Source organism: Gilbertella persicaria (genome assembly GCF_025201335.1).
Source record: "Gilbertella persicaria strain CBS 190.32 chromosome Unknown B0P05scaffold_2, whole genome shotgun sequence".
Lineage (NCBI taxonomy): Eukaryota > Fungi > Mucoromycota > Mucoromycetes > Mucorales > Choanephoraceae > Gilbertella > Gilbertella persicaria.
The window spans coordinates 261,870-278,316 of record NW_026251963.1 but is presented as its reverse complement, the minus strand read 5'-3'; the positions used below and the strand labels follow the sequence as shown (position 1 = coordinate 278,316).

At 37.8% G+C, this 16,447-nt stretch overlaps 3 protein-coding genes across 3 annotated transcripts; all 3 read left to right on the top strand.

The window, feature by feature from the left end:
* Nucleotides 1-353: 353 nt before the first annotated feature.
* B0P05DRAFT_95860 (uncharacterized protein) lies at nt 354-1,262 on the top strand. Its single transcript, XM_051583909.1, has 2 exons — nt 354-496; nt 566-1,262. The coding sequence occupies exon 2, from the start codon at nt 710-712 to the stop codon at nt 1,076-1,078; it is 369 nt and encodes a 122-aa protein (XP_051439325.1). The 5' UTR covers nt 354-496; nt 566-709; the 3' UTR covers nt 1,079-1,262.
* Nucleotides 1,263-6,784: 5,522 nt separating this feature from the next.
* B0P05DRAFT_522505 (uncharacterized protein) lies at nt 6,785-9,314 on the top strand. The gene is made up of 3 exons (XM_051575976.1): nt 6,785-6,928; nt 6,974-7,148; nt 7,192-9,314. Exons 1-3 carry the CDS (start codon nt 6,815-6,817, stop codon nt 9,270-9,272), a joined length of 2,370 nt encoding a protein of 789 aa, XP_051439324.1. The 5' UTR covers nt 6,785-6,814; the 3' UTR covers nt 9,273-9,314.
* A 631-nt stretch (nt 9,315-9,945) lies between these two features.
* Nucleotides 9,946-16,128, top strand: B0P05DRAFT_95808 (armadillo-type protein). Its single transcript, XM_051583908.1, has 8 exons — nt 9,946-10,003; nt 10,047-10,106; nt 10,151-10,309; nt 10,384-11,076; nt 11,130-15,370; nt 15,421-15,571; nt 15,623-15,863; nt 15,911-16,128. Exons 1-8 carry the CDS (start codon nt 9,983-9,985, stop codon nt 15,970-15,972), a joined length of 5,628 nt encoding a protein of 1,875 aa, XP_051439323.1. The 5' UTR covers nt 9,946-9,982; the 3' UTR covers nt 15,973-16,128.
* Nucleotides 16,129-16,447: the final 319 nt, after the last annotated feature.

Below are 16,447 nucleotides of genomic sequence, written 5' to 3'. Positions count from 1 at the left end.
GGATTTTTTTGCATCTCTGAAGATTTCAATTACAGTAGTTCCATGATTAAACCTTATAAACCTTAAAACTCGACACTTCCGTTATCAGGAGAGACAATTATTTGTCTATTGAGACACAGCATTACTATGTGCCTTTACTTTTCTGTGTTATAAGGTATGAGAAACTTTATCAGAATTACGTCTCTTGAGTCCATTTCTGGTTCAGAATTTTTAAAGTCTTAGAAAAGTGCAGAGTCTGATCTACCTCATCAAATTTGGACAAAATTAATTATTTCTGGATTGCTCATATATCTATTCTCATTTACGGATCAATAGAGGTTTATTAAGAAGTAAAGATTAGTCCAATCGGCCCATTGGGCTGATCTTTACGATCATAATTACCCATAAAAAAGTCTTTTTTTGTCTTGCTTTTGACAACGTGTTATTTGACTTTTCATTAGTGTTCTGTATAATTTATAGATTGAACAGATAATCTTCGCCTCACAAATATTTCTTTGTAAGTCAAGCGGTTTATGAAAAAATCACTCGGTCCCTTTATGCTGATTTTTGTATTCAAATTATGTAGGGTTAAATTTAGTAACATTTTGTTTCCTTTTAGTTATTGCAGGTTGGACATTGAAAATAAATATGCTTGCATAAATCATGGAATATATAAAGGACTTTTTGATCTTTCATTCTTTTTTTTATCATCAAATCTTTTTATCTCAAGATGAAGTTCTCTACTGTTGCTTTACTCCTTGCTGCTGTCGCTGGTATTCAAGCTGCCGCTATTACTAACCCTGAATGTAAGGCTTTAGGCGACAAGTGCATCCACAAAGCTTGCGGCACCAAGAGCGGTACTGGCTACAAGGGCTACTGCTGCCTTACTGATGATGACTGTATCAGATCCTGTGTTAACAACCAATGTACTGGTATCAAGAACCCCAAGTTTAGCAATCCTATTCCTGACAGCTGTAAGAATGATAGTATCGATTACTTTGGATCCAATGTCAAGAATGGCCCTGCTGGTGTCTGCTGTGACAGCGATGAAGACTGTCAAAACAAGTGCGTTAAAGACCACTGCACTGCTAGCTCTTAGTTTATACTCAATGACATACCCATTTAAACAATAAAACTCACTGTTTAAATTATGGCGTATACAATGACGTAAGAGCTAATATATTGTACGTTTCAGACACTAAATACCATTCTGAATGTGAACTTGAATTTCCATAACCAATATCTTTCTATTACAGTAAGCCTATTAAGCAATTTCTTCAATAAACTGTATTGGCGGCTTCTCATCGTTATGCGTGTGCATATGTCAACATCTTGAGTGATACTGTATACTAAATTTTACAGGTAATTTATGACGCTACACGAGCTTAGTTACAGTCAGGCTTGGATCTCGGGATATAGCCGGTCAGATCCAAAATGTGTAACTAAATTCAGACTATTGCTTGATTCAGGTATAATAGAAGAATAGCTTCCATGACACGCTTTGTATTAGGTTTTATTACTTATAGTGTTATCCATATTCTGTATCTATATTAAAGGAATTGATAAATACAACAACTCAAATCACCACCATTACATAAAGAGCCAGCAGAAAACATCATTTCTGATATATCTTTCGGGTCAATGATGCGATTGTACCTCTTTGAAAAACAGACAGAATACAAGATTGCGTAACCAAATAAACAAAATATAAAGTGCAGTAGTGCATCTCCAAGCTATTTAAATGTTTAAAACAGTGCCCAATAACATCCAGGGTACATTTAGATGCGATTTGGATCAAAAAAAGCGTTTTGTAAAGTCCTAAAGGTGTCGTAATGAGTGATGAATAAGGCTGAAGGGGGTATGTTGTGCAAGAAGAGGAAGAAATGAAAAAGTGCATGAATTTTACTAGGAAGGAAAGTAAGTTCAATCAAAAATGATTAGTTCTTGTTCATCGGATTGCTTCGTCAACATGCGTTTGACTGTATAGAGTATGGAAGGAAAGGTGAAATGTGTTGAATCAGAAACGGAACGCTAATGGCTGGACCATAGACCTTCCAATGTGCTAGCACATATTTGTTGAGTGGAGAGGGTTGGTAACACAGACTTGTTGATGCGGTTGATGGTGGCGCGTAAATTGAGGAGTTGTCTTAAGAGTTGAATTGAAGGATTGGTAAGGGAAGGATCGACGTATGTTGAAAGAACGTAGCCCTAGATCTTGTATTTTGTTGGGCAAAGAAAGTTGAAGTGATCTAGTGTGTCAACAGTGTTTCGTCGGAAGTATGGGCAGTGAATGCATTGAGGATGGGTGATGAGTTGAGGCAATTTTTGGTGAAGGCAAAATCGAGTATTGATGATTTTGTGCAAGAAGTGGAGCCAGATGTTACGAGAGCGATGGGTGATGTGAAGTGAACAAAAGACTTTCCAGTTGGGGACAATGTCAAATGATGAAATAGATGTAGGAATATGTAAAGGAAGTAATGCTTTATAGCCGGAAATAGTTGGAGGTGCAGGTTTGAAAACAAGTGATGGGGAAGCAGTTTGAAAGAATGTAAGAGTAGTGATAAAAGATTGTAGGCAGGAAGGATGAAGAGTGATGTATGTGTTGGGGGAGGGAGAGGAGTAATCGTAATAAGCTCAAAGTGGCGGAAGGACAAAAAGTTTGAGTAAAAGTTTTTGATTGAGGATATGTTTGAATATTCGAAGAGGGACACAACGATGTTGAGTCAGTGTATCGCGAGTGCGGTATTTTAGGGAGCGAGATTGATTATCGTTAAAGAAAAAATCATGACCAATGAGGCGAGAGAAACCAGAAGTTTTGTGTAAAAGAGAGTCAAGCGGCTCAAAGGAAGGGAGAGAAGATGGACCAGAGTTGGCCCCAAATCCAAAGGGTACTACTCATAGAAAATCCTCATTTTACTAACTCTTGATCTTGCTTTTGAGCCACAAGATGAAAAATTGAGCTATTGAAAAGCTTAAATACCCAAAATATGCGTGAAAAGCTCTAATTTTTGTTGAATGTGCCTGATTGTTTATTGTATTACAAAAATGACATGATATGAATGAAAAACCTTGAAAACGTTTTAATAATTTTCTCAAAAGTTTGGAAGCAGAGTTGCTGTGTTATTTATAGCAATAGACTCAAAAAGCAAAGATCTACAACTTTTGTCACTTTGACAAGCCGAGATAACTGCATCTTTAGATAGTTTTCATCAAAAGCTTGGTTTTTAATGCACTGCGTGAAAAAGATGAGCAGAGCGTTGAGAGCCCCTTATTTAATCATGCTGGATAGAGTTTAGTCGAATGATCGTCCTCAGTGGCTTATCACTTTCTATCATACTTATAAATCCATTATGTTCACGAAAAGCTCCTGGCGTTTACGAGTTTTTTTTTTACAAGTCTTTAATTGCTTTAGGTCATTTCAAACTGTCTCTCACTTCTGAAAAACATAGAAATTTAAAATTCTGTGTATAATAATGAGGCATTGAGCAGCTAGCCTTTTTCAATTTGAAACCAACTTCTGGCACATTGAATACTGCACTTGATCTTAGCCAAAAGGCCTGAGAGGATACACATTGAACACCGCAGGAATAAGCTTGGTACTTCCTTTTATGATTCTCCCAAAAGAGTGCATTTTCGTCTCTCCAGACCCCTTCCCCTCCCCATTCACTTATGGGAATGTCCTAGTGCTACTATTACTTTAGATGGCATCTCCCCGAACTTGAGGAAACAGCTTGAAAAAGGCCTAAGTTATAAGAAATGAATAAGTCATTGAGGACGATCCTTTGGCTACATTTTATCCGGCGTGATTAAGTAAGGAGTTTGCAAATTCTATGTATCATCAAATTATTGTTTATTTCAGTCTCCACCAGCATTTATGCCGACATGGCAAGTATGCCATTTGCGTACCTAAAAAAATATTTTTTAGAGAAAAATAAAAACTGCTATTTAGAATACAACAAAAATATTTTCTGCAATGATAAAAAAAATAAAAATAAAATAGAAAATTTCTGATTCTTTTGTTTAAAATTAAAAAAAAAAAACTTGTTTTTCAATCTTTCGTTTTAAATTAATAAACAAATCTATTAGGCAGTAATCTTCTCTAAACTAAAAAACTGGAATTATTATTTGGTAGATTTGTTTATTAATTTAAAACGAAAGATTGAAAAACAAGTTTTTTTTTTTTAATTTTAAACAAAAGAATCAGAAATTTTCTATTTTATTTTTATTTTTTTTATCATTGCAGAAAATATTTTTGTTGTATTCTAAATAGCAGTTTTTATTTTTCTCTAAAAAATATTTTTTTAGGTACGCAAATGGCATACTTGCCATGTCGGCATAAATGCTGGTGGAGACTGAAATAAACAATAATTTGATGATACATAGAATTTGCAAACTCCTTACTTAATCACGCCGGATAAAATGTAGCCAAAGGATCGTCCTCAATGACTTATTCATTTCTTATAACTTAGGCCTTTTTCAAGCTGTTTCCTCAAGTTCGGGGAGATGCCATCTAAAGTAATAGTAGCACTAGGACATTCCCATAAGTGAATGGGGAGGGGAAGGGGTCTGGAGAGACGAAAATGCACTCTTTTGGGAGAATCATAAAAGGAAGTACCAAGCTTATTCCTGCGGTGTTCAATGTGTATCCTCTCAGGCCTTTTGGCTAAGATCAAGTGCAGTATTCAATGTGCCAGAAGTTGGTTTCAAATTGAAAAAGGCTAGCTGCTCAATGCCTCATTATTATACACAGAATTTTAAATTTCTATGTTTTTCAGAAGTGAGAGACAGTTTGAAATGACCTAAAGCAATTAAAGACTTGTAAAAAAAAAACTCGTAAACGCCAGGAGCTTTTCGTGAACATAATGGATTTATAAGTATGATAGAAAGTGATAAGCCACTGAGGACGATCATTCGACTAAACTCTATCCAGCATGATTAAATAAGGGGCTCTCAACGCTGAGGGCGGCTTCAAAAGTGTTAAAATTTTAGCAGTCCTTAACTACATCACAAAGCATCTAGCAATGTTTAGAGAGATTGAAATATAACATTTCGACATAAAGTATACGAAGCACGAATTTTGATTTATGCCGTAAGGACTTACAAATAAGGCTAAATATAGTTACGATGCATTCATTTATGCAAAAGATTAATCAATTGAGGAGGAAACAAAGAGAAATTGAGTTTTCACAAAGGTATTCATAGTTATCGTGGCAAGAGTCGAGCTGTTGCCTTTGAAACAGCCAATTCTCTCTTCTCTTGAAAGCCTGTGTCTGTCTGTTTCATAGTTCGTTCAAATTACCTGTTGTTATATACTGACCCGAAATAAAAAATAGCGCAGTTTTTTGTCAATCAAACTTAGCAACAAAGGTATCATGACCCAAGAGCCAAGATGATATTTAAACGCACTCAGTTTTGTGTTGATGATTTGTTGAGATGTTTATTTCAAGATAATATAAACCGAAAGAAATCAATAATGAGTATGACCGCCTTTGGCATCAATGACAGCTTGGTATTGGTTGGTCATATTGTGTAGTAGTATGAATGTAATCGGAAGATAGTAGGGGAGGTATTCAACTACCTCCTCGTATCCGTGCAAGTATTTTACATATACTGGCTCATATCTGTTACTAATTCATCTCCCTTCTATTCTCTGCTCTTTCTTATAATCTAATGTAAGTAACAATATAAATATTACTTATGTATCTCATGCTCTGTTTGATTTCTAGAACTTGATTTTTGCTTATTTAACACGAATCTTTTCTTCAATAAAGTGTATGTCTCACCCACAGCAAAAATAACTAGCTTAGATAACCAATAGGTTCATTAGCTTATTTATGCTATACATACTGAATAGTTTGTTATATGAACCGATCATGTTTAAAAGTTATCTGTTTAAAGCTTTTGATGACAAAAAAAAAAACGAGTCTCGATAATTGTTTATAAAGGTTTGAAAAATGTACATTGAGGCTCGGTTTCTGTCTCTGTCTCCAAAATTTTTGAGCAGATAGCTTTCAAAAACCTCGCTATTTAAAAATGGAAGCACTATAACTTGATTTTCATAACAATAAGCCGCTCGATTGAAATCCATAGCACAGGTCTTATCTAGAAAACAAATGACAGAATTGTGCACTTTTCCAAAAATTCGTCCTGCAAGAGTTGTTCATGGGACTAGATTGACTTGTTGGTATTAGTCATATCAATAGACTGTTTTGACATGCATTATGATGCGATTGTAGTTAATACACGCTAGATCCAGTAATAGAGTCATTTTTAATGCATAGTTCATAAGCAAATGTGAGAAGAAACCTTGATCAAAAATACGTCAAGTATGAAGCTTCTGTAAGTCACAATTATAGATGCTATTTTTCTCAGCCCTTATCTCTTCCAATGTAGTGAAACGATGAACAATATACTTTCTTTGATTGAATGAAACAAGAAAAAGACTTTTATCTCAATATGGACTATACTTGTTTATTTCTTTAGCAGGATTATATATGTCAATGGAACACTTCTTTCCAATTAATCAAAGACAAATAATAGTAAGATAGGAAATCCAGTTATGGCATTGTCGTTTTATTAGTTTATTCTCAGGCACTATTGGTTCATGCGAAGAACACAAAGTCTTTTATTTACAAGCAAATCAAGCACTTGTTTATTTGTTTGTTGAAAAGTGTGGGAAGTTGAATGCATTTTCAGAAAATAACCAGGCAAAAAGCGGGAAGAAAAACGTGACTACTGTTTCTTTTTTTTTTTTCATATAAAGTAGCCCTTAATTGCAAATTCTTTTTTGTTTTCTTGTCTTATCAATCACCTTTTATCTAATTTTTTTATTGAAATGCCATTCAATAAAAGACCAGCTGATGGGATTGATATTCCAGAAGACGAAGGTATCAATAGCTTTGATGATACCCCATACTTTGATTATCATCATATGAAGGCTATTGAGAATGTAAGTTGATTTGACGAACAAAATTTTTTATATTCATTTTATCAGCATGATAGCAAATACCTTTGTCAAAGCCTTTCCGTGTCCCCCGCAGCACATCATTTATCTGAGTTACACTTGAATGATCAAGAATTCACTTTACCTCAAGTTCCTGAGGATTCCGACCTTGGCAAGGCATCTATTCCTCATGCAGCAGATCCAAAAGCCAAGTTTGAAGTAAGAGGTAAGAGAGTATTGTTTGTTTCAATAGCTAATGTTGGCCTCAGATGATGCTATTACTGCTGAGCTTCGCGAGCTCTATGGGGCACTTCAAAAATGTCTTGATTTGCGTGAAAAGTACATTGAGTTCTCTAGTCAACGCTTAATGGATGATCCTCGTAATCAAGATGATTGGGAAATCTACCCTGCCCCTCCTCCCAGATCGTGGCCCTTACCTCCACCTGAAGAACTTGAGCGTCGCAAGGCTAAGGAAAAGGCACGTGAAGCAGATCCTGTTGCTGCTGTAGGATCTGACTTTGACTTTGCTCAATGCAAGATTCCTGGTCCTCATGTATACCAGTATGGCATTGGAGCAGATGGCTACTATCAAGTGTATAGAAACGAGTTGGATCAAACTGTAAACCAGCCCATTCACCAATTCCCTTCGCCTAGAGATTTTTATAATGATATGGAGTTTGTTTTGGGTGTCATTAGTGATGGCCCTGCCAAGAGTTTTGCATTCCGTCGTCTTCGTTACTTGGATAGTAAATGGCAAATGTACATCTTGCTGAACGAATTCCAAGAGTTGGCTGACTCCAAGTGTACACCTCATCGTGATTTCTACAACGTCAGAAAAGTCGATACCCACGTTCACCATTCCAGCAGCATGAATCAAAAGCACTTGTTACGTTTCATCAAATCCAAAATGAAGAAAAATCCTGACGATGTTGTTATTTATCGTGATAGCCACCACTTGACACTGAAGGGTGTATTCGAAAGTTTGGGATTGACTGCTTATGACCTTAGTATTGATACTTTGGACATGCATGCACACAAAGACTCTTTCCATAGATTTGACAAGTTCAACTTGAAGTACAATCCTATTGGTGAAAGTAGATTGAGAGAAATTTTTATGAAAACCGATAACTACATTCAGGGCAGATACCTCGCTGAAATTACAAAGGAAGTTGTTTCTGATTTGGAATCATCGAAGTACCAAATGGTAGAATACCGTGTCTCAATTTATGGTAGATCTATTGATGAATGGGACAAGTTGGCTAAGTGGGTTGTCAACAACAAGTTGTTTTCTTCTAACGTGCGCTGGCTGGTTCAAGTGCCTCGTCTTTACAACATCTACAAGGCATCCAACGCTGTTTCTAACTTTCAGGATCTTATTACCAACATTTTCCAACCTTTATTTGATGTTACTCAAGATCCTTCCCGTCATCCTGAACTCCACGTCTTCCTTCAGCGCGTGATTGGTTTTGATACTGTCGATGATGAATCGAAGCCCGAAAAGCCCATTTATAAGGACTTCCCTCTTCCTAAAGATTGGACTTCTAACGCCAACCCACCTTACAGTTACTATTTGTACTACTTGTACGTCAATATTGCTTCTCTCAACAAATGGAGAAAGACACGTGGGTTTAACACTTTGGTTTTGAGACCTCACTGTGGTGAGGCTGGTGATACTGACCACTTGACGGCTGCTTTCTTGACCTCTTATGGTATTAGTCACGGTATTTTGCTTCGTAAGGTGCCTGCTCTCCAATACCTATACTATCTTGCTCAAATAGGTATTGCCATGTCACCACTCTCTAACAATGCCTTGTTTTTGACATACGAGCGTAATCCTTTGCCTCAGTTCTTCCAACGTGGTCTCAACATTTCTTTATCCACTGATGATCCATTACAATTCCACTTTACTAAGGAACCTTTGATCGAAGAATACAGTGTGGCTGCCCAAATCTGGAAATTCTCTGCTACTGATATGTGTGAATTGGCTCGTAACTCTGTCATTCAATCTGGTTGGGAAAACAAGATCAAGAAGCACTGGATTGGCGAGGAATGGTACAAATCTGGTATTAATGGCAATGATATGCAAAGAACTAACGTGCCTGATATTCGTGTTGGCTTCCGTTACGAGACATTGAAAGAAGAACTAGATGCTCTTCGCCGTTATGGAAATGAAGCTCAAGAAGAGCCTGTCAGCAAACAGGACTTTGTAGGTGTTGCTGGACTCGCTGAAAACCCAACTGTTCAACACCATTTGAATAATGGTTTTAAGGGCAACTCCGATAATCAAATGGTTTCCTTCCCTGGCGCTGCTCTTGTTGCCGAGCGCGCCAAACTTAGATCTGGTCATTAATGTAAATACAAACATGAAATAAAAATTGGTCTTGCAATGATATTCTATTTAAACCTGAGAAAGTATTTAGAGGCAGGACAATACACGCTAAAGCAAGTGACAATAAAACAGAGTGGATATTAAAGCAGACGGAGTGTTTTCTCTCCCTCCCCCCTTTTTTCCCTTTTTTCGTTGTAATATTTAAATGCCACCAGCCTCAAAACCACTTGCAACAGCACCACCGCCAAGTGGTATACCTGACACCTTTATAATAGATGAACAAAAGATCCAGCCTAGCGAGAATATCGAAAAACAAGAGCTGTATGTCTTGCAGTGGTTAGCCCAAGTTGAACGCGAAAGTAAAACTATTCAAGTTGTGAGTGAGAAGCACCCACCTTTATAAACACTTCTGACTATCCTGCTTTTTTAGGATATTTTAAAGAAGGCACAGCCAGTTATTGAGAAGACTTTATTCCGTCTCATATCACTTGCTACAGCTAAGCCGCGAAGACCTATTCGTTTTCTGATCGGAAGATGTTATGTTATACTTTATACTCGAGGCGATACACGATCACTATTTGATACAGTCACCGCACTACATAGTCTGATAAGTGCAAACAAGAACATTGACAAGGAGACTAGAATGTAAGAAAAAAAGAGAAAAGAGTAATAGTTTTTGATTTATTTATATTTCTCGGCATAGTGCTGCTATAGCAACAACAGGCGCTATCATGGGCACTTCCGGAGGAAAGGTAACTTGGCCATTTTGAAAAACAAAGCTTATTGATTGGTTAGATTTTGTCATTGTTTGCGGAAACAGCTACGCTTTTTCTAAAAGTCATTAAAAGCAGCAGTGTAAGTGAGATAGAGGACATATAACTATGCTGATCCACCACTAGAATCCACTTTTACTAAGATTAGAGACAATTACCGCATGTACTTTATTGTTAAAAGGGGCAGGAAAGGCAGCTACGGATCAGATTTTGAAGGATTTGATGAAACAGTTGAAGAACGGCTTAACAGATAAAGCATTGGTGATGAGGATCACTTGTGCACAAGTGAGTAATGCAAAAAAAAAAAAAAAAAAAAAAAAAAAAAAAACAAAGGCGAGCACGTGCTCATATCCATATAGTGTTTACAAGCTGTCATTCAGCATGCTACGCAAACATTTTCGCAACATGATGTAGAGGGCTTATTACAAAACTGTTTTAAAGCATTTGAAAACTCGACTTTTCCAGTTCGTAAAGCAATTGCATCTGTCTGCGCAACATTACTCGTATTCACTCAATCACAAGCAACTGTGGATCCCAACAAACCCAACCTGAGACATGCAGTGACAGGAGAGACAACAAAGAAATCAGACGATCCAAAAAGTGTAACACTCATGTTGATAGAAGAAATGCTCTCACAACTTTCAACTTGTTACAATAGACTCAATGCTTCACGAGAACTCAAAACAGGCATTATCGAAACATATGCTACTTTATTCGTTTTACTGGGTACCGAATTTGTCGAAGCCAACTATAGCACTATTTCCAAGCATGTTTTATGCGAAATTTTAGATATAGGAAAGCCAGCTACTGCTTCAGACGGAGCCTTTTTAAGGTCTCAAGTGAACTTTTTATTGCATAATACTATTGGAAAGCAGCTATTAAGTGAACAGGGTCAATCAAATGCGATTCGGTTGTTGGTTAACAATTGGATCAAGAAATGGCCACCGCTTATGGCAAATCAAAGTGCACCCAACAAAGATATTTTGATTTGTGTTACAAACTTGGTGTCTGAGTTGCTCACCGAACTGGAAGGAGCTGCCAATTCAGTGCAGGTAAAAACCCGCCATACAACTTTATTTTTCTTTTCCTAATGCAGTTTTTTTAGGACATATTAGTAGAACCGTTATTCGTTTTATTGACACATTCCAGCTTTTCAGTTCAAATGGCAGCAGTATGGGCTATCCGTTGCCTGTGCAACTCTGTACCAACCAACCTGCTTTACCTTTTGCCCAAATCTTTGAATTTGTTGGAGAAAAATCTAAGCAATCTAACAAATCAAACTACCACTGCCAAAGTCTTTCAAAGAACAATTGCCTACTCATACACTGTTGCAGCTATCATGAGCGTCTTTCCGTCGCATCCTATCTACACTTCCTTCGAATTGAGTGCAAGAGCCATGTCATTGGCAAGCCAACTCGTCAAGAATGCCAATAAAGATCCTAAGATTGCCAGTGTTCAAATTCAAGCTGCTTGGACACTGGTTGGATCTGTCATGTGTCTCGGTCCCAATCTCGTTAAAATACACTTACCACAACTACTATTGTTATGGAAAAGCACACTACCAAAACCTACTGGAAAAGAAGCAAACACTATCCGCTCAGAACAGGAGTGGTCCTTCTTATTTCATACTCGAGAATGTATCATTGGCTCCATCTATAGTTTTTTGGTACACAACAATCAATCGCTTGTTACTCTTGATATTGCCAAAAGAATTACAGCTTTACTCAACAACACATTGGCCTTTTTGGCTACTGCGCCCAACAATTTTGCTTCTACTATCAGTTCGCCTTGTACGCCTTATGAGACCAGACTAGTTGATCAATTCTATTGCTTAAGAAGACGCATCTTTCAATGCTTTATTACTATCCGACCCCTTCTATCTACTTATGAGTCTTCTCTTAGTAGTTTGTTAAGAGGCTCCTTGTCTGTGTTTACTGAACCTGAAAAAATATCCCCTTCTTCTGGTGCACCTCAGCAAGTGACAGCTACTATTCCTGGACAGTTTGTAAGTGTATGGAATACTGCTGACGGACATGGTTATGGTGTAACAAGCAAAATGCAAGGCTATCGTGTTGAAGTGGCTTCTGAGAGCGACGATAGCGAAGAACCAAGAGGCAAAGAATGGATGACAAAAGATCGATTTGAACGCATTGAAGAGCTTTTAGAACGGCCCATTATTGGGTCTTTGGAATTAGATCCATTCCATGCTTATACAAACTTTATAGAGCAAAAATCGCTAAAACGACAACAATCACAGCCAAAGAGAAAAACATTCATACCTCGACCTGTTTCGCCATCCACTTCATATATTGATGCAAGTATTGAACTATTTGCTACCCTCTTTACAAATCAACCTGCTCCTGTTCAAGAGTCAACGTTTGAGCTTATGCTCAAGATTGTCAGGGATCCAAAACTGGAAAAAAACTCTCCCAAACGCGCTGCAGTACTTGTAAACATTGTTGTTGCTTTACTAGGCGCATTTAAAAATATCATGGCTTTTGATAAAAAGAGAAAAGGTGAAATAATTCCATTTAGCCCTCGAGCAACACAGCTTGTTCAGGAGATTTTAATGGAAGTTGTTATTCATCCTGATCCCTATCTAAGAAACGCTGCTAGCGAAACTATTGGCCGTCTCACCTCAATTGTTGGTGGCTCATTTGTTGCCGCACAAATGCAGCTTTTAGTTGACCTTGTTGTTTCCAATCGTGATCCTGACGTGCGTGCTGGTTCTGCTTTAGCTATTGGCTATATCTATAGCCATGTAGGCGGTATGGCTGCTGCTGCTCATTTGAAGACTATTGTAGGCATTCTCTTGTCGTTGAGTAGTGACCCGCATCCTGTTGTTCATGCATGGGCTTTAGAAGCTATGGCCATGACTGTCAGCGCTGCTGGTCTCATGTTTTCGGGCTATGTCAACAGCACGCTTGGTATGGTTGCCAAGCTCTATTTGAGTGAGACACATGAGCCTGGTAGTGGTTCTATTGCTGTGACGAATGCAGGCATGTCTGTTGGCTTCACTGCTTATCAAGAATTTGGACGTATTATCTATGAATTGATTGGTACGCTAGGCCCTGAACTCCAAGCTTCCTCCAAAGTAAGAGAGCTTTGTCTAAACATGGTAGAAGAACTCAAATTGGAGCCTGATGAACGTGTTAATGTGGAAGCCATTCGATGTATTCAGCACTTTCTGATGTTCGCACCTAGATATCTAGACATAAAAGAATTAGTTCCCTACCTTCAAAACCAAATAACTAGTATCCATTTACCACTTAAAAAGGCTGCAGTAACATGCCTTTATCAACTCGTACAGCGCGATTCAGAGCTCGTCTTCAAGGCAGCTCAACCAGGTCTTGATAGCGAATTGTTTAAGATGCTTGATACTGACCCTCAGCTATCGGATGTCAAGAATGTTATCAAGAACTGGTTACAAGAAACAGCAATAGCCGAACCGTCTATTTGGGTCAATATTACAAAGAGAATTGTCACCGGTGCAAGTGGGAAGATAAGCGACCAAGCTGTTCCTGTAGCTCTTGCACAAAGTGAAGAGGACGAAGAGGAAGACTTTGGTGACGATGATGCTGATGGTTTTGTTGATGAAGATAATGCTGATATCACAACAACAGTAGCTGATGCATCTGGTATGACATCCAAATTGTCTGTTACCGTTGAAATACCTCCACGTTGGCGCACTCAATTGTTTGCACTCGAATGCCTTCAGCAAACCATCAAGATGATTTCTGCTAGTGGTACAAGAGAGCATTTTGATTTGATTTTAGCGCGCCGTCGTAGACAGCAAGCAGGTATTGGTGATTTTTTGGTTTTTCGTGTACCTGATTTAATTCGATTGTCTTTCACTGCTGCTACTGCTCATGTCAATGAGTTAAGGTTGGCCGGTATCTATTTATTGCAAATGGTTATTGAAAAATTCTCCAATACGCTGGATGCAGATTTAGAAGACATGTTATTATTAGAACAGTATTCAGCACAAATTGGTGCCGCTCTTACACCTGCATTTGGCGCTGACTCTTCGTCTGAAATTGTCTCTGCTGCTGTTAAAGTGTGTGCCATCTATGTAGGTAGTGGTATTGTTAAGGATCTGTACCAGTTAGGGCGTGTTTTGAAATTATTGACTTCTGCCTTGGACCGATGCAAAGGAGAATCTAAATTGACTGGTGTTGGTGAAGTCAAGGACCTTAGTTCCCATGCCTCTGTCATGGTCAAACTATCTGTCTTGAATGCTTGGGCAGAACTTCAAGTGGCTAGCCAAAAACAAACCTACTTGAAGCAAGTGCTTCAACCCAATTTGGCTGTATTGAGTCCTATGTGGCTCCGAGCCCTTCAAGACTATGCTCGCATTCGTCTTGAATCTGATATTGTTGCTCTGTCCAGCCGTACAACAGATCGTATTCAAGCTTCATCCAATAGTGGTATTGATTCTATGTATTCTGCTGCTACAAAAGATGTCACCTTGCCTTATTACAAAAAATCTTGGTTAAAAATCATGGAAGCTGTAGCTACATTGATTGAAACACAGGCGCCTTCCATGTTGGAGGCTATCAATAGTAATCCAGATTCAGAAAAATCAAGTGACCACCCATCTAACTTGTTTTATGTCTTGTTTGGTCTCTGTATTGAAAGCCTTTCACGCATCTCAAGTTCGAGTAGCAGCAAGTATGACAACACAGCAATCCCCATTTGTTTACATGCGCTCAAAACGTTCATTCATCCTTATTTGGGAGGAAAACAATTTGTTCCAAAAGCAGTATTCCTTGAGTTGATGAATGTTTTCGATAGATTAGTACAGACAGAAGGATATCATATTCAGCTTATCATTATCGAGATCATTCAAAAACTCATTCAAAGCTATGGTTCTCATTATCTTTGTAATGATTTAGAAGAAGAAACAGATTATCATATCATGGATGTTACACTTGATCCAGATGCTTTTCCTGCTACTGCCAAACTGTATTACATGTTACGATTATTGACTAATGTGTTTCTTCAAAACATTCCAAGATTATCTAACAAGCCTATCTCAGCCCGTCGATCAGGCCAAGGTTCTCAAGAAAGCCTTTTTTCACTTCTAGGCCTCTCATTAGATACATTGGCACTTGTTGTAGGCATCACACCTAAAAGCTATAAGGTAGACTTGTTAGCCATTTGTTTTTATGTATTTAGTCAAATTCTGATCGAGAAAAAATACGAAACAACTTTGGCTCCGCATGTTTTGATCTCTCTCAAAACGGTCTTTCATAACTTTGAGAAGAATTTGACTCCGGATGACATTCATTCTCTGGCAAGGATTATTTGTGCGACTATCCATATTCTTTTAGATGATTTTTATAGGCAAGTATTAGGAAAAGCATTCAAAAGACAGTTTCTGACGTATTTCATAGTGATAGCATTTCTGTTGCCTTACAAAAGAATAGGCTTCTTGCTGTCGTTTTGATCATGACAGGTTGCCCTCAAGCCGTTTTAAGAGATCAAGAGGGTAGAATCACTTTTGAGAAAGTTTTGTTAAAGTCTTTAGACTCAGATGATATTGAGGTATGTCTCAAAAGATACATTAACATGCACTTTCTTACTTAATTTGCATAGCTCTCTATGACAGCCCATCAATGCCTCCGCAGTTTTATCAGTCTTCCAGAAAAAAAGAATACCGTGCCCGCACTTGCTAGCTTGGGTCAAACTATTGTCAATTCAACTCTTTCTTTTGTTATACCTCGAATCCTTCAAGTCAAAAACAAAAAGAATCATATGCCCGAAAGTGAGCTGAGTTCCCTTAATGAAGATACCATTACTCTACTCTCTTTGACAAGCGGGGTTCAGGAAGAACAAAGTAAGTCATAGTTTATTTCTTTGTTCATTACTCAATATTTTGTAGAGCATATGGTGCTTGGCATTGTACTGCCTACACTGACACATTTACTCGACGAACCACCTTATAGTGGATATGAGACTAAGGTTCATGAGGCAACTTTGGTGCATTTGTTAGCAATTGCAACAAGTATGCCAGCTGTCTTTCGGGAAACTGTTGCAAAGCTTCCGAATAATGTGAGAGATAAATTGGAATCCGCTATGCGTTACAGCATTTTAGCAGCTCAAGAGAAACAACAAAGGCAACAGCAAAAGGAGCAGCAACAAAGAGCTGCTTATGAAGATAGCAAACAACCTACCATTACTCTCAAAATGGATTTTAGCAATTTTGGGTAATATTTTTTTGTATTATATAAAGGCTCTTTTTTCTACACAGAAATGATTATGTAAGTTTGTGCCTGAATGCAAGCAAGTCTAGATTATGTCTTATAGAAATAAAAAGAAAAAAAAGGGGGGGAATATATTTTGTTGCACAAGCAAGTGCTCATATGAACAAAACGGCGTTAATTTTAAACGAAGAGGATTGTTTCGCTTCTTCAAAAATCT